The sequence below is a fragment of the Pogonomyrmex barbatus genome, unplaced genomic scaffold (genome assembly GCF_055798465.1).
Source record: "Pogonomyrmex barbatus isolate J1 unplaced genomic scaffold, ASM5579846v1 scaffold4, whole genome shotgun sequence".
Classification (NCBI taxonomy): Eukaryota; Metazoa; Arthropoda; class Insecta; order Hymenoptera; family Formicidae; genus Pogonomyrmex; species Pogonomyrmex barbatus.
Window position 1 is genome coordinate 12,788,596 of NW_028297138.1, and position 19,876 is coordinate 12,808,471.

General features: G+C 35.6%; 1 protein-coding gene across 1 annotated transcript in view; it reads right to left on the bottom strand.

Moving 5' to 3' along the window:
- The window catches only part of Kank (KN motif and ankyrin repeat domain-containing protein 2 kank), a 33,522-nt gene that overhangs the window by 13,231 nt on the left and 415 nt on the right, over positions 1 to 19,876 (bottom strand). The window contains exons 2-4 of the mRNA XM_089080626.1: positions 4,373 to 4,468; positions 3,203 to 3,393; positions 2,338 to 2,572 (exon numbers count right to left, since the gene is read on the bottom strand). Of these exons, the coding sequence (XP_088936752.1) occupies positions 2,338 to 2,572; positions 3,203 to 3,393; positions 4,373 to 4,418 (472 nt within the window). The 5' untranslated portion in view covers positions 4,419 to 4,468. The remainder of the gene's footprint in view (positions 1 to 2,337; positions 2,573 to 3,202; positions 3,394 to 4,372; positions 4,469 to 19,876) is intronic.

A 19,876-nucleotide genomic window follows, 5' to 3' on the forward strand; every position in this document is an offset into this window, starting at 1 on the left:
AAATTTCCTTTCTCGGCGACATTTTTCTTTCTTATATCAGCACGAAGATTGTATAATGCTAATTGCTGCTTGATTGGCGAAATAAAATACCACCGACCATTTTCACCTTGCGACACATTTCCGTTGTCGGCGACGTGCCGTCGGTCGCACGATAAATCGCGAAGCAAAGAATGAGGGGAGAATCATCTTGAGGAAGACAAGGAAAGAATCTCTTGATGATAGAGAGCTTTCCTCGGAATCGTGAGAAATAGATGCGATCGTCGCCGCGTGAAACAAGACAATCGGCTCGGATAACAGCTTCGTTAATCGGCGAGAGAGTGAAACGTAGCGAACCGGTCTCTTGAGATTATTGGGGGAGAGTATAGTCGATGGCAAAATAAAAATTATAATTGGAATGATATCAACAACTGTCTCACTTCTCAATCATTCACCAAAGCAACTGATTCAATTCTGAGATAAATATTCTCATTTAGTGACTTTTAAACTTTAAGAAATTGCGACTGCACTTATTTTAAAAGAAAATATTTGTTTCTAAAGTTGACAAAATTTATTTCTTACCTTAATACTTGAGATACCTCTTAATGTTTATATATTTAATGAATTACAAATGTCTATATATTTAATGAATTACAAATAGAATAAGTTCTTGTTATAATTAACATAATTATTGCTTGATTATTATCAATTATATCTTATAATTTGTTTCGGATATCTCTCTTTGTATTAAAATTTCATTTTGATTAATATTAGTATAGATATTTGTTAAGCATCGAACAATATCATTTACGTTATATTGATTCATATTATTTCATTTGCGTTTGTTGTGAGAGAATAATTTTGTTAATTGCAAAATGTAAAAGTTTGGAAACCACTGCAATAAGCCGCTATGAGACGGTTGGCGAGATAAGACGTCTTTTTAAGGCATTTAAAAAAAAGTAACGGTGACCAGAGCAGTACTTTTAAGACATCTGATAAAATTAAGAGTCTGCGAAATAAACTACTTGACGGTGACAGTACGATTTCTTCATAATTAAAAGTAAGCGGTACGTTTAAAGAAGTTATAAAGTTCTGAGTTTATAATATTCCAATGACAGATTCCTTATCTCACACGAATGATAAAAGTCGCTTATTATGCATTCATATGAATATAATAAAAAGAAAAAAAGAAATTGTGTGTGTATACGCACACCTTTTTCCCTCATTTTAACGAATTAATTGAGATTAATAAGGAACTTTAATTAATATTTTGGGAAGTTTTAATATTAAATACGATCGAAAATTTTTCGAAAAAAGAAATAAGAGAAACTGTTTTAAATTAACTCGGACAGTAACGCACGACACCGTGGAGGGAAACATATCTCTTTCATAATTTCTATAAAATGATATTACGACGAAGAGAAAATATTCAACGGTAAATTTATTAGCCACGCGAATTTGCATCGCAAAAGATAATGGAAGATGCCGTAAACGCAGCGGAAAACATTGCACATTGTTCGTTACCTCGCTTCCTCGTAACTAATTATAGCCGCACTTTCGATCGGCGATTGTTGTTCAATTATCACCTCGGACGCAAAAGGTTTATGCAGAAGGCAAGTGATTTCTAACGCATCGATGATTCCGAACAATTCGATTTCCGCGGCGATTTATTACGAAGGCGAGACCTCGTGAAATTAACACGAGTGTTTACAACAAGGTGATCGCATAACGAAATAATTAACATGTTCCGATGGCATAGCGACTTCAAAGCGGCTCGCGAGACGCGGAAGGAGCTGTTTCTCTCTTCGCACCGTTTCTTTTTTTGCTATATAGCAGGTCATTGGGCCATGGAGAATTCTAAGATGGCCGCAAACGGATTCAGCGCGAGAAAATCCAATGTGCGTGAAAAATTATCGGATCTCTTTTATTCACTCCGCTCTTTCACCGTGGCCGTTAATTCGTCGCGCGACTCATTACGTTTCTTTCACGGTGGTCGCGAAAGCGTTTTTCTTCGAAGCCATCTTTCGATTTTTCTCAATAAATTCGCTCGAGCGAACTTTACCGTTAATTTAGAGAACTCAGAACTCTTTGTTTTTTTGACAATCGGGAGTTGAAATAATAGAACTTAATCCGAAGTAGATCATAAAATCTCCAAGAATAAGTTTCACTAACGAGTTCAAGTTTCTAACGACAATTATTTCTACAAAATAGACAAACGTTGCAAACGTCGAATTCTTAACACAATATAGATTAACAGACACATTGTAATTAAACATAAAATGTTAAAAAATTTTTATTCAAGTCATCAGTAAATACAAAATTGGCGTTTGCAAGATTTGTTGACAAGATAAATAATCTTACCTGTTTCCGCGATGGGTCGATCGGAGGTTTTCGATGATCTACAAGATCGCTTCAGGGTCGCTTCGAAGTCACCCACGACATCGCTGAGGTCTACGATTGGCGAAGGATGCGAGTTTCCCTGCTGCTTTGGTGGCGGATAATTCGATCTCGGCGGAGTAGCTACTCCGTTCGCGGTCGTACATTCTTGCGGTATTTTCGGCAATTCGGCCTCTATGCCCGCCAGCGCTGGATTTACCTAGAATCCAAAATAAAGGAAATTATATCTAACACGAGGACGTTGTTCGCCACGTCCGATGTGAATTATGTTGATGTATTGCACCACGCCTTGTCGAGTGATTTTTCTTGGATCTTCACGGTTTCGTCACTCTGCGATGAGCACACTTATCGTCAGAGACAGTAAATTCTAGCAAAAACCGAGTACAAACTGGCCAGAGTATACTACGAGTTTGAAGTAATTTGATACAATGTTAAAAGTACTAGTAATTTTTACCGTAATTTTTATCATAGAATTAAAAAGAACATCTAAACGTATAGATATGAATAATTTTCATTTTTATCACGCTGTAACGTCAACCATGATTATGATTTATCATGTCCCATTTCGCTTAATTATGTCAAATAAATGATTCATTTTAATTAAATTCTGCCATCAATATTTTTAAAGGAAAATTTTACATTGTATTATTCATCGTAACATATATTACTGCTCATAAATAACGAGCAAAATCTCTACGTATATAATTCCAATGTTACATATAGGAAGCGTATAGAAAATGTGTGATAATACATAATCGGTTAACTATTCATTAAGCGCCGCACAATGAGGCTTTTAATATACATCGTTAGAAGTATTCATATTAATTACCAGCCCTAGAAGAACCTCCATTGATTGACATTGTCTACGACGTTCTCGTTTCTTGCGTCTCTCCGTGCTGGACCTGTCTCCGGCACTTCCGGCAGCGACAGCTTCGCAGTAACGCACAAAGTCCAGATCGATATGATATCCGTAAGGGCAGCAAAAGCATTTCGAACCAGAAACGTACGCCTGCGTTCCCACTACGAATGAAAACCTCACTTCAAAAACCTTCACTGCTAATTGCTTATCTTAGATAAGACGAATGTTTACCGTATTGGAACGACTGGTCAAGGTTGCGCCGTTAAGATAACACACATATAATATATTTCAGCAAGTTCTGTTTATTTGAAAAGCATTATATTCTATATATTTCTTCCTTAAATCTAAATTTTAAGTTGAATCAATTATTCAGCATAATTGATTTATCGTATGCGTATTGAAAATAGATATTAAAATATATAACACGTGATTAGTTATACAAAATTTTATATATAGCAATTAAACAAATAATAGCTCTAAATCTCGCTCACGTGTTTCGATTGCGATTCAAGAAAAAAATTTTTAGCCAATGGAATTTATTATTATTGGAATCAAATCAATTGAGGGTTGTTCATCTTCGACGAACGAACGTTTGTTCGAGGTTAATGGCCGCGATGCAACGTAAGCCGAAATATGTTGTAACCATTGGCGATCATCCAGAGGTACACGATAATAATAATCTCGCGAAGTTCATTAGCCGGGTGAATATGAAGATTCCATTTAGTGTCATACCACCCGCTCATAGTAGAGCACAACATACGTGGCAATGACTTAATGAATTCCGATTCACGATGCATTTCGATATTCCGCTGAATTATGTTCAATCAAAGATGCTCTTATCTTTATTTGCACGTACACAGGAGAAAGAAATAATGTTATACGATATGAGATAAGAACGAATCAGAACAGAACGATTATATATTTTTATAATAAATAAAATTGTGTAAAACAGAAAATAATCCGTGTAATCATGATAACAACTACTATTATCTTCGTATTTTATTTCAACGTTATATCGTTTTCAAACGTAAATTTTCAAACGTAATCTATCGTTACACTTCCGCGCTTATGATTTCCGACTCTATTACGGCCAACGATCTCCTATTATAGACGCGTGCACCTTTATTAAAAATGACTCACCGTTTCCATTGAAAACGCGGGTCGAGGGAACGACAGTCAGAGCCATGATCCCGTGTTGATCGTCAGACGCACTCGCAGATCCGCGTGTCCATAATCCTGAAAATGCAAATAAAACCGTACGTTAGCTACGTAAACGTCATGCATGCGAAGAGATTCACGCGTGCAACGTGCGCGTTTTTTTCTGCGCTCGCGCGTAGAAATATGCGAAGAGAAAGAAGTAGCGAGGACGATAGATAAATTTTTCGAGCGAAAGTTGAAACAATTGCTTGCATGTTCTAATTGCAATTATTGCACAACCGCGCGACTACCTACCCGTAGTTTCTCGGGAAAATTACATAATTTTCTTAACCGTCTGACATACCTTCGTCAAGAATTGTATCGTGCCTCAATCTAGTCAGTCTATTTCGTCTCCGTTAAGTCGCTTCGAGCGAAAGTTTGTTTGCAACAAAATTTTCATTAACATAATCAGTTGCACGATGTAGTGATTAGCATTTAATAACAAGACCGTACGATGTGAAATCATTTTCTTTTACAATAAAGGATTGCGAACTATGGATTAATTAGACACGAATATCTCTTCATCTCTCGCAGACTTTTTCGATACTTTCTATAATCCATACGCAATCTTTGTAGTTAACTTGTTTAATTGCGCTACATTTAACTATATTTAACAATTTCTTACTGAATTATTCAAATTCATTTTCAACAATATTTCTATTGTATTTATGGAATAAAACTGAATTCGAGACATGCATTTTTCTACTAATTGACAGTTACTCGCGTGGCTTGAAAAATTTGTGACGGCGTTGTAATATATCATCCACGCGTTCGTACGCTGAAAGAATTATTATACGCGGATGGTGCGGAGTGCGCTTTTAGGCACCGAGCGTTTGTCGCATTTTAAACCGCAGAAAGGTATAAACCTCCTTAAACACAGTTTTCACGACGCACCCGTGACGGGCGAGCTAATTCCGTATCCCGGATTTCTGGTCTGACGACAGTGCGTCCTCCCGCGATCTCTTGTCTGTCGTCTCCGCAAACTTTTAATTGTTCGGCAGGCGGAAGATACGAGCCAAAACTCGGATATTTTTACGTTTCCGGCGAACTACTCGGAGTAAGTAATTCTAATTTTTCTAAATACGACTCTCTCTCGACAGAACACTTGTTTAAAGTTTCATTCATTAAAATTTCGAAGCTTTGCAGAAGCTTCAAGATAATTATAGAAAAATTAATATTTTTTTGTTTTTATTCGCGATTAGCGAATAACTCTTATTCAGCACCTTCATATCGATATCTTAAAGATATATCTTTAAAACATTATCTTTCGTGCGATACAAGAAATACATAAAATGACAGACACGTATTGATTTGTCGATAAAATAAAAACGCGTACTTGTTAGTCTCTTTATTATACATCTTATACTCAACTGGATAGTTTCAGAAAAAAACTTTCGCTCCATAAATACCTTTAATTTGAAATATCTTGAATAAATTAAAAATTCAATTATATTTTTCGAATATGATATAATTTAAAAATATACATGACTTTTTATTCGAATTGTTTTGTGCAGAAGAATTTTTAGCTGTTATAATTTTCTCGAGTAGTAATTTTCTCAAAAGTATTACTTCAAATTATAGAATATCACGATTACTTACTGATAACGGAAATTTCTCGGAAGTCTATCGAGAGTCACATATCTACCAATCAAATAGTTTCCTTCCATAAGCCGATTGAAGAATATAGAGAACGAATACGCTTTAGAGGGAGTGGGAAGAAGTTCCTTGATCAAATCGAGATGAAAGCACGTTCTTCCCCGCGATAGAAAACCGCCTCGACGAGCTCGAAGGGACCACTTAAAGGCGACTCACGTCACATTGTAGGGAGACCTAGCGGCGGTGTCGTCGTTGAATGGAAAGTAAAGTCAGCGACTCTGCGCGTTCAGAAACCATGGCCTAATTTCAGAAAAAACGATGGACGCACAAGCGTGTCGACAAATCGCGCGAAATTCCGCACCGGAAAGCGTGAACGTTGGCTTACATCGGAGCAAGCCTGTCTGACAGTATTAAACTGGATCGATATGCAGTGTTTCTGTCGCACTGATAAGCTCGACCGCCTGATAACGAATTTATAGTACGCCCATACGCGAAGTACGAGAATTGGAGCGATACATAATGCGCGACATTTCCGCACAATAATTAAATTATTCGTCGATTATACAAGCTATCTCGAGCGACCAACATTTCCATTCAAGGAAATGTTTTCGAAAAAATAATTTTTCTTTTTAATAGAACATGGCAAATAAAGAATAAATGATATATTTACAAATAATTTGTTGATATTTCTATCGTTTAAAATAAAGAGAAAACATCACGTTAATAAATATTTTAATTCAACTCATCAGATTAAATTTTCCAGATATAGATAGATGAGAATACATGAAGTCGGCGAGTAGCAACACGGCAGTAAATAATGATCGCACTTGTCCTTGCAAGGTTAATGCCCTTGTAAGACCACTTTCATCATCGATTATCTATTAATGTCGCCAGAAAATTATCTTACGACATCGACGTATAATATACGCATGAATGTGGTAATAAGATATTCAAAGCTCTTACACGTGCGTACCTCGTTATAATCCGGAGTGCAACAGCGGGAAAATATATATGGACTAGATAAAGTGACTTTCAATTTTGCCGGTAATTTTGACTATAAGAAGCGAATATTATAAATTCGATCAGGTTGAAAATTATAATAATTATCTCGTGATACGATTCTCGTTAACTTTTTATGAATGGATAAGATAATTAATTATGTATGAAATTACACATTTTATTACGGTGGACATCGTCATATTTTAACATTTATTTATTATATATCCTATAAGATAAACGTTAAACACTCGATACCAAAAAAAATCTGCAATTTCAAAAATCTGCATTTTCAAAAAATTAATTTGAAAATTTCGATCGATTCTTTAATTACGACGAAACTACTACATAAGTAGATGGATGGATGATAAGAAACCTGGGTTGTGAAATCTGATTCGTCCAAGTAGATCTCATCACATCACCGTAAAACGTCATCATCGTTACTTTCCGGCGAAAGCGAGATCTCCTTACTTCTACGTAAGGCCGCGCCGTAAAAATCTCCGTTGCTTGTCACCTAGAGGAGATTGAAAAAGTACGCTCGCGAGAGCTACGCTCGAGAGTAACAATACACAACGTACGCTGGCTTTCATTTTCACGGTGTCTGCCAAACGTGATCGGAAACGAACGATTGTTCGCGATTGTTTGCGAAGTGAAACGCGAGAGATTCCTTTAATAACGGAGCGCATAAATACTCGCGCGTACGTGGTGCAATAAAGTGGAACAAAATCCCGCGCGGGAAAATCCCGCTTATCTCGCCGACAAAGGGAAAGAGTTGTTTGACCGGCGACGAAACATTTCTCTCGTGTCGGATCGGAGATAAGGCTGCAATGTCGCGCGTACGGTGCACGGTATGGTACACACGGAAAGAAACATCGCGACGTGTCGCATTGTCGTCTCCTTGGCCTCTGGCCCGCGATTACGGACACAATGGCTCGTAAACAATAGAGAAATCGTGCAAGAGATCCGGCAATCGCATATTCCGATTCCCACATCTCCTCCCTACGGCGACGTATGAGTGCGATATTATAATGCATTCAGTCGCATTATCGTCTCCGCTACCGCCGTGCTGCGACGGATGCGATCGTTTGCATGTGTCCGGTGCAACATGCACTCTTCTCTCACTCATCTTCATAGATAATATTGAACTTGACGTGGACTATAATTAGATCTCTTGAAAATATACTGCAAAATTTTCGATGTAATTACGTGCAAGATTATTATTATATCATAGTTGAAAAATAGTTAAATTAAAAATATTAAAATCAGATTAGCTTAATGTTTCTTTTCGATACTTGTAACGAGGAAGTCACCGTATATAAATAGGAAGAACAGATAGCGGAGGGTGAAAGATAAAGAGAGTCATGTGCATCGTCAAAGTGCTGGCATATGGATCATAGCGGATGACAAGGATGCATTCTGCATACGGCCGGAAAATCGAGTCTTGACAATTCGCAGGATCCACTCGAGAATTATTCGGGAATCGTCCTTTCGCGCCTCGTAACTTATGCATTCTATGAGCTCGGATGCTCGTAAAACTCCATCGTCGTCCACGAACGAGATTGTATCGTGAAACAACAAGCTACAAAGCCTGTGCGTCATGCTTTATGCCCGTCTATTTCACCTAACGCGGCTTTAGGGTCCGATAAAGCACGCGTGTAAAGCCCAATATATCATGCGTGTTTCTCAAACGCGCCTGAACGCGCATTTGTCGGCCCTTCTAAGAAATGGCGCTCTCTGTGTTTTGGACCATTTGTCACTTTCAACGTGCGGAAACGGCAATGACAGCTGCACGACGGATTTTTATACTCGCGTTACCTTTTAAAGCAATTTATAATCGTTACTTCTTTCCGATATTTTAGTACAGCAGACTATCTAAAGCGCGCACTCATCATTATGTATGTACATATCAAATAATTTTAGAAACCGCAGACGTATACGAAATATATACGTTCCATATGAAATATAATGAATTAGAATTAAGCAGTTTCACATGTATTCACATGCAAATATTTTATTTAATAACCCGGAAACACCGCGCGTTGTGGATCGATTTCTTCGCTACTCGAGCACGTCAATGCCTAGCCATTCATTTTCCGCTTTCTAGTGAATGGGAATGAGCCGACTTGAATGTCATACTACAAAGGTCGAGATATTCCGTCTGTACCACGTCTGTACCACTGTTGCTCACTAAAGAGACAAAGTACATACTCGAAAGATTATTATGAGGGATTTGTGTGCCGAACACACACGCACACACGCACACACACACACACACACACACACACACACACACACACACACACAACGTGACATGCACACGCACATGTCCACGAGCACGCCCACACGCCGTCCGCCCATTAAGGCTTTTCTCAATGAATGTGTGCACGCCGAAAATATCGCTGCACCGGATGACGACTAGAGCCATAACGCGTATTTTTGTCATCTTCTCGCCGCGAAGATGCGGTTCTCTCTTTCATGGCTCTTTCGCGGTGCAACAGCAGGAAGTAACGACTCTACCACGACGACAACGAAACTGTGTGCAAGAATTCACGTGGAATCGAATGTTTTGAAAGCAAATAATCGAATAATGAAAGCATGTCCTTTGAACGAATTAAAAAGTAGAAAAAAATATCGTAAATTAATAACGGGATTAAATGTTATAAAAAAAAATATTTTATATCTAGTGATCATATTATTAAAGAAGAAAAATAGCACACATACACAGAGAAGACACTTAGATGTCCTACAGCGCAGTGCTTTTTACAACGATTGCGATGTTTTATAAATATTAATTTCGCTAATAATTAAAATGAAATAAGATCACGTCGATGATTTTAAAAATTACTGCGATGTGTTTTTGTGCTAACAGCTTTAAATTCCGATTAGCGTAAATCAAATTCCTGCGGCTCTTTCTAGGTCTCGGCATTTCATTTGTCGTCGAAACAACAAACGAGACACTCACCTCAAGGATTTTCCAATACAACGAGACGATATATCGCGGCACGCGATTTAGTTGAGCGTGAAATTGATCTCCATTCTACGTTCGCCGGCGACAATGGAACATATAAATAGAAATTAAACTCGAATGTAGATCGCTATCGCCGGAATCAGATCGAAACACTCGGAACACCTACGAGACGTGCCTCTCTTTATCCGCGCGTGCTTTTCCAATCGACTAGGCAATCGATTTAATCTTGAATGCTGCAGGATACCTTACATTTATCGAGGAATAAGTGTCAGTTTCTTTAACAGTTTCAGAATGATTTTTCCTAAAAATACTAAATATCTTGCATCATATAACGCTTGAATAATATATTCTGACATAGTACTTTAATTGTAGATTGTAATTGTAGATGCATATATGTAACTTTCGCAAAAAATTTCTCCTTTTAATAGAATTTAAAAATTCCTACAGCACATACATACATACATACATACATACAGAGAACAAGAAGGCTAGTAATGCAAACTTTGATCTAAAGCACAAATATAGATAAAAATTATAGGTCATCTATTTGCCGTGAATCTAAAAATAGCGCGAGTTATTCGAAGGACAATCATCCTCTCTTTGCTCACTGTGTTTAATTTGTGATTATCACCGCTCATTATGTTGCGAATGAAGTGTGAATACCGTTAACTGTACGAAGGCTATACGAATCTTTTACGTAAAAGTTGCTTATTGATATTTTTATAAACATTGATCGTAACAACACATCAAATTAAACAAATTTTAGAAATATACGAATTTTTTAATTAAGATTAGTAATATAAAAGAATGTTAAAAATGTTTCGATTATTCATAGTAGTAACGCTATAACTTCAGTAATCTCTAGAATAATTAAATTGTTAGTATAGAAATTAGCAATTAACTGTGAAACTACACAGAAAATAATGACACTAGAATTTCAAATACTTAGAAGCACAGTAGGAATACGCTCGTAAAATTATTTTATCGCGGCGATGTTAGACGGTACCGATTTTCAGCGGACGTCGGAAAAACACATGATTAATGTTGATTATACAATGTTATTGCTTACTCGTTGTTCGTTGAGAAAACGACTTACACAATAAACTGCACGATGACGCAGTATCGAGTTTAGTGTAGCTAACATCGCGCATTATTAGATTACCGTTATTGGGAAATCTGTTGTTCGACAGCAGCTTCGACGATTGTCGCTGCTCAGTTAGCCATCAATTTTATAATACATAGAAGAAAACCACTTCCGACAAACCTTTTTTGAAAGTTTAAGTCTCTTCTATATACGTCTGTACTTTCTAATCTTATAAAAATGCGAGCGCTGCAAGATTAAGGAATACAACAAAGTTTTTAGTATAACTAATTCTTTTAAATAATACAATAAATTTTTTGAAAGTAAACATACCGTGCAACTTTTATAAACACCTTTTGACATTGTTCTGGAAAGGGATACGCACGATAAAGGGGTCACGTTACGTAAGTTAATGATATCGCGTTTATACGCAAGTGTTGAGGATAAATTGGATACGCCCATTTGATTCTAGGCATAAAAGGTAAAAGCGCTTATGGCATTGTATAGCGTATGCTAATACGGCCGTAATCACTGCTATTAGATCGATGTTAATAAAGCTATATCCACGCCACCAATTCCAAATCTCAGACATTTTATTAGAAAAAGAAAAAATAATAAAGATAATCAAATTCCCATATCCAAAAACGTAAAAGTTCGTTATATCTCGACAGATGTTTTTCTAACAAGTGCCTAGAGTAATATATTGGAGGTGGAATAATAATTGGAAAGAAAGAATGTGGAATAATGAGAGGAGGGAGAATATTGAATGAAATATTTGCTTTCGAGTGCCAACTGATCGTCAACGATTATTTAGATTAATTCAGCCGCATCCTACTTTTGTTTTCTCTACCTTGTGTCTCTCCTTCGAGCAACAGTGTGAGAGTTCCTTTATTGGGCCTGTAGCACACGGGGCCTGTTGCAACGAGGCCTCGTGCGGAGGCGTACGATGCGTGGGCGTACACGCAAGACTTCTCTCTCTCATACTACGTGCGTCGTAAACACACCACGCACGCACGCACGCACGCATACACACACACACACACACACACACACACACACACACACACACACACACACACACACACACACACACACACAAAACACACACACACACACACACACAAAACACGCGTGTATGTGGACAGACAAATGTAAAGGGTGCTTAAAACATTCCGGCACCTGTGCCGTTACAGGACTCCGCGCGGAAGAAGTTATTCATTGATTCGTCATGTTGCGTTAAAGGGAAGCACGGCCGATGCATATCTACATGCATTATGCAGTCAGTGTCGCGTCGCTTCTTTTTGATACCAGAAATCACGTAGACTTGACGTTGACGTTTTTTCTTTCCTCACCGTAAAGATAACCGCCGATTTCTTCTATACAGGCATGGCAAGGAATTTTCCTTTTAATTTAAAAACTTCAGAATTTACATTACTGATGTAAATAGATATTTGTATTACATTGATCCAATAATAATAACCAGTTTGGTATAACTTTATTAAAATACATTTAATTAGTATTTTTACAAACAAATTAATTTTTAAATATTTAACAAATATTAATGGTCTTGTAACGTAACTTTTCTTTCACGCTTCATGTATAATTCATGACAAGCTAAGTTTCGTGGGAGAGAAGGAAAAGGGAAAGAAAAATATTGACGTATGACATATAGACGTAGAACTCTTCGAGTTCGAGCTATCCGAAAAAAAATTCTCACGGCCACTACTTCGCTTCACCCGGTACATGGGTAACAAACGTAAGCCCACCTATCAGCCTCTCGTTCGCCCATGCACATTACGCACACGCGTGCGGCGCGACTTGAATAATACGACTCGCGCGGCATGAGCATATAGGCCTCACTCCTTTAAGAGCGTTTAAAGCTCGAGAACCGAGAACACACTTTGCGCTAATAATCGCCGCCGTGGAAAGCATCCTTCGTAAATTCCGTTAGGTAACCCATTCATTTTTAACGATAACGACATCGCTTTGTGTATAAATCGTATACACTCGTATGGCAACGATATAATCACATTTTTTTAATTGCGATGCGATGCATTTTATTAGTTTATGAAAAAACATATTTTGACAAAAATCGATTTTTGCAAACGTTTATGAAAAACGATGGATATTAAATTTCGATTGTGCCTCGACAGCGCTCAAATATTTGTACGAAAATTTTTTTTATTTATATTATTCCAATAAAAAATATTAAATTTTGCAGGTGAGAAAATGAGTCTTCTGTTTCACGAGTTGAAATAAAAATGCGAAATTGTCTTTCATCAAAATTCATTGTTAACCATATTGACAGTGTTATCTATTACGTTTTGTTATTTATTATTTTATTATGTTATTATGTTATTTATTATTTTATCAATCATTCATATCAAACATTCCTTGAAATTATTGTTAAAACATGCATCCTTTTTTTACGCGAAACGTTAATAAAATGAGAAATCGACGTTTAGATTCGATCGTGATGAATGTTAAATGCATCATATTTCACATCGAAAATACTAATGACAGGTTCAGCGAAGGTCTCACGTCCACCTTGATAGCTATCTTTCTGTTTGTGATTTCACCAAATTCACGAGATATCTTATTTGAATTTCATATATACCTGAGAGCGATTAGGAGAATATTGTGCTCGAGGAGAATGATTTCATATTTCTCGTAGAACTGTGATCAGCAAATAAGTCGTATTATTCAAAGCACTTTTTTATTGCGTGGATGAAAATAACGATGATACATTCGTACATTTGTAAAAGTGTTACAACTATAATAGATACAGTGTATTAGACGTTTTCATAGTGTATGTTTAACCATAAATGAAGCGTTCTCTCTCTCTCTCTCTCTCTCTCTCTCTCTCTGTTTCTGTCTGATTGAGGTCTTTGATTATCGCTATAGTCAATCAATTAGCACTCCTTTTTATCAAAGCTAGGTCACACTAATCCCGAATAAGTAGATATGTTTACTAAAGATCATGTCAATTTCATTAATATCTTCGTATTTATTTTATGATAATGAATAATATCAATCGTTTTCTTCAATAAAGGGACTCGAATATTATATTTGTGTGTGTGTGTGTGTGTGTGTGTGTGTGTGTGTGTGTGTGTGTGTGTGTGTGTGTGTATGTGTATAATATTATTTCGATGTAATGAAATTATTCATTGATAAAAAAAATGTGACAATTTCGTGCTTTCATATTAAATCGTCGGTAGTCACGCGAGTTTAATTTAAACGTATATACGAGTTTACCGTAAATCCTGATGTGTTGTTGAAACGAATATTAAGTAACAGATAGTTCTCAGGGATTTAATTTACATCTAACGTCGGTATCTGTCAGTTATGCGCGCGATCGTTTACTCCGACAACTGTTTATGTTGATAAGTGAAGCTCATCATTGTGCAAAAAGTCATTCGCCGCAAGACATAAACACGCACACAATTCTAAATAAACGTGTCATGTAAATTTAAATAAACTATAGTGTCTCTACGATATGCTTTACGTGGAAAGAAAATTTATCGATTAAATGGTTCAATAATAATGATAAATAAATGATAAGATAACCGGAGTTGAATCAAAGTTAAAAAATTAATCATAATGTTTGCAATACGTTGTAAAGGAGAATTATTATTCGTCAATTATTTTAATATCGATATCATATTAATATTTATAATTAATAATTTATTATTTATTTAATAATAGATTAATTAGTGCTTTTACTTGAATAATTTTTATTTAATAAATTATGTAGTTACCATAATAGTATTGTTTGAAAAATAAAATAAAAATATGTACATATATATATATAATATATGGTAAAGGATTCATTAACTTAACGACGTGGACGCCGTCATCGTTTCACCGAGTGTGATTATCGTCATACGGATAATTATGAGGGGAGCAAGTGCAACTGGAACAAAAACTCGGCCAAGAAAAGCAACTAAGCGAGAAGAGATTTATTTCGTGCTGACCGACTCACCAGATGTATCTTACCTGAGTCTCATTATCGTACATGCACGACCGTGTTGCTTGTAGCCGATTTTTCGTTTCTTCGCAGAAGAAAGAAATGGTGTATATATATATTTATTTATTATTTATTTACAACACCACGGAGAAAAGTGGTAATTATGTAAAATAAATTACGATCACACATCGTATTTCACTGCCACGTCAGAAATATTGATTCCGTCAAAATAAATTTTGTAAAAAGAAACAGAAATTTGGACTACTATTACATAATATAATCTTATGCTTCAAATTTAGATTATTCTCGTTAATACATATGTAAATATGAAACCGAGATTAATTAATTAATTAGCTCCAGGCGTTCTATCTTTTAATTTAATTCAATTCAGTTGAATGCGAAATTGTATCATTTTACGTTTGTATTAACTGTATACGGATGCAATTGTATTAGAATTCAAACAATTAAACATATACAAAGCCATTCTGTATTACAATTTATTAATTAAGTTTACTAATTAAAGATCTGCGCGGTGACTTTATATTTGAGCACAAACGGTAGCGCATGTGTTTTCCGTTTATATTGATTTAAGCATATCCGCTTCACACATACATAAATGACTAATGAAGAATGAATACGAAGCTTGCAAATAACATCTGCGAAAGGATTATGTATCCAAGGAGCGTATGTCAATGCGATTACGTTTTATGCGATGACGTTGTTTGCGGTGCTTCAAAGAGATATTTCCATAGTTGTCAAAAGCGTGCCTTGTGATTATTTACGCGACTTAATCGAGAAATAATGTCAAGGTCTTGGTATTGTGAATAATATGTTATTCACTTTTATATTTCATATTCATAAATGCGCCTCACGTACACTAAAGATAAGCATAAATAAAATATAAAATAAATAAAATATAATTAAAAAATATACACATATGTATATGCAGCAAACAAAAGTTAACGATATTTTCAAGATTTCGACAGAATTTTTGAAAAATGAAAAATGTATGGAAGTAGAACAAACAATATTAATTTCTCGCTGACATAATACGAAAATAAATATAAGATTGAGAAAATAAAATAATTCATATTTATTTTCACATTTTCGTGTGAATACACGTTTTAGATGTTTTAGGCAGACAGAAGTAGCTACTCAATGATTCGAGAAATCTATTACTTATATTTATAAAAAATCATAAGTTTTTTAGATATTAGAAGATTGGAAACATAAATAGTTATTGGCGAGAAACCGCTGCGATCATGGCAGATTAGGAGATTGAGTGTCGCGCCCAAATATTAACGAGCCAGACATTGAAAATATCAAAATTATAAAAATTTTTGAATTGAAAATTGTTCAAACTTTTTCAATTTATTCAATCTTCAAACAGAAATCTTAATAAACATATTAAATTTCTGCGACAGCTCCTCGCCAATAATTTATATTTCCAATTTTCTAATATTTACGGTCATTTATTGTCTAATTAAATGCCAACTATATAACTGTATCCACACGTAAACAAATTGTAGGAACAAATTGTAGGTTTTCAAATTTTTAGTTTTAAAAAATTATTAAAAAAAAAATGAAAACAGATTCAAACAAATATATAAATACCAGTACAATTTTACTTTTCCTTAAAATTAAGTTTCTAATATTTATTAATATTTAATATTTTAATATTAATTAATATTTAAATATTTAAAAAGTATAAATATAATATAACGCTCATTATTTAGTTAAAGATTCACACGAATACGATAAGTTAAATTAAATTTTCTTAATCAAGGTGAAAATTTACAGATTTTAGATAACGTTATCTTGTTTTTTAAGAATGCAGAGTTTTAGTGAATTTGTGTCGCGCATTAACATAGGAATACACGGATAACATAGGATACACGGATAATTGTGTGCTAAATACTCTCTTTTGTTACAAACCAAATAGACTGGATGTTGCAAGCCGTTACATAACAGCGCACATGTGCATCGACGCACGTGTGGACATAACTCGGCGTCATCAGGCAGGAAAAAAGATGGAGATGAGACTTTATTTGCACCTGCTACTGCGTTCTCGCGAAGCTCTCGCGAAAGTTTCGCTGTTATATGGAAATATCTCATTAACAGCCGATAGAAAAACGACGAGTTCGGAACGATGTCATCGATAGTAAAAGCCCACGCAAATTAGATACATTATGTTCGAATTGCCGGTTTGACTGTAAATAACTCGACTGTCTCATTACCTACGCATTATCAAGTTAATACATATTTCTAGTCTGTAGTCTGTATTATTGTCAGTCATACTTTCTTTCTGTGTCAGGATTATTACAAAATAAAACGGTCATGTTCAATTATTTTACGGTACGCATCTACGTGAATTATGTGGCGCGCTCCGTACGATGTTTCAACGTTTATTACGTTTATGACATATATATCATTACATGGGTTCTCCGACAATTGCGCAAATCTTGCGGAGAGCAATAATATCCGCGTCTGTTGTGCCGAGTGTTAATCGAAATGTAAATGGCGATGCCAGGCAAACTATCTCCTCGCGTACTTTACTATCGCTTCGGGGCGCAATGCGTGTTATCACGACGACGAGTAGGTGTATCGTGCCGTAAAGCGCGATTAAATCACGCTTCTATTCGCTCTACGCGGAAACGCCGTTTACGCTGTCTTCGCTTTAATGGCGAACTAATCCCCGGGCAATTACGGCGGCCTGTATAATTCAGCCTACGAGGGTATTAATTACGCGAAACGGAAAGAATCGTACGTGCGCCAGAGGCTGCGCGACTCTTGAAAAAGATGTGAACGCAAACGAGCGTGAAACGCTCGGAACGCTCGGACGAGAAATATCCTCGTCCGTTTACTATATTATTGTAGTATATTTAGAAAGTTCATTCTCATTTTTACTCTTACTTATGATGCTAAATTTTTTTCTCCTGTAACAAGTATTTTTATATTTTTCTCTTCTTTTGATATCGTAAATAATTATTAATTCAGTTTGTTAATTTAATTTTCTAGATATATTAAATTTAATATTTATTACATAACTTTACAAGTTTCTACAAGTTTAGAATACAAAATGTTTTACACTTCTCTTAATCCAATAGGAGTATAACGACATAAATATTTTCCATTGTTGCATCGATGCCAAATTAAGTTGAACGAAGATCAGAGAGTCAACCCGCGGTGACTTTTTGACATTTCAAGCTTCCATTCTCACGGGCCGTTTATCAAAAGGCGAAAGCATTCGGTAAATGTCAATCGCTTAACATGCATCGTTCTAACCGCTAATAACGTTTCCTACGTTACTTGCTTGCGGATTTGATCACATTGCTGTCAATCGTAATGATCGTGACTCGATGTTTAGCATACGCGCGCTCTCAAATGAAACGGTGCACGCGCTTATATGTCGTTTATATGAGATTTGTATGCAGGAAAGACTAGCGTAGTTAACGCCATGCACGTGGCATCACCGATGTTTCTCTTAACCGATACTTCTTTGGTAAAAATATACGTTCATCTTTATGACAAAAAATGGTTGGCATACTAGCCGATATCGAATTGATAATAAAACGATCGGTGCAGAAATGGCCGTACCAAAAGATTTTACGTTTAAAAACAATCCGTTCCATTTGTAATAAAGTCGATACAAGATATATTGTATCTGTAGTAAGGGTGTCCGATAACACGTCGGGGGACACGTATATAAACATATAAGTTGCGAGCTAAGCATACCTAGAATATAAATAACGATGCAATCGTTCATAAATAGATGTTCTGTAATGCTACGGAGCAATATGCAAATCGGAAACTGTCGTGGGTGTCCCTGCCTGCGATTGAAAATACGATAACCGTATCGTGCTAAACCGATCGCGCTGATATCAGTTCCATTAGACTAAACTAATCCGATTATCAGATCATGACTTTACTTACATATTACTAGGAAGAAATATTGTATCAATATTTCTTACATTCCACGGATAATATATAAAAAGAGCGATCGCAAAGTATTTAATTTTGTCGGTATCACAAAGACGGAATATATCTCGAGATAACTCTTGTACTAATACAGATATCGCAATTATACGATACGAATATATCATGTTACTGTGACATTAATGCGCCATTCCCAATAAGGGTTTATCGTAAAACAATAATACACAATCGACCTCATATAGTACGGGTTATTGACTCTTTAGTTCCAACGGCTAACCGATGTGCAACAAAGCGCGTAGCATGCATGAAATAATTATTCAATTAAATCAATAAACGCACTTAACGAGACTTGCGATCCTAGTTACGAAATAATAACGCAACACAGTAAAACCCCTGCAGCCGATCCCGGATGATTGTTAACGTGTGCCACAGTGAATAAATTTAATTTACAACTATGTCAGATAGTTAACTCGTTGCAGGAATCACAGAAAGCACTCTCAAGATTGGCTCTAAATCTAATTTAAGATTCTTATCGTCTCTCTCAGGTTAATCCAAGCCTTCGTAACATAATAACTTCGTTTAGTAAGCATATAATGCTTTTAACTAAAATACCCTAACTGAAATATTAATCCTTTTTTTTATGCACGTTTTACGTAAACTCTATTAATTATAATTTTAATGCGACAATAAAAAAAGTCTTAATTGATTTAAATAAATCTACAACATGTAAAATAGCTTTTTTTATAATTGTAAAAGCATTACAATTTTGGAGTACTATCTCTTGATTTATCATTTCTATTAATTCATATTAATAGTCGAGAAACAAAAATGTCATAAATGAATAGTAAGAAAGATTTCATTCATGTATTAAAAAAATTACTCGCTTTTATTTCAATTTTTACT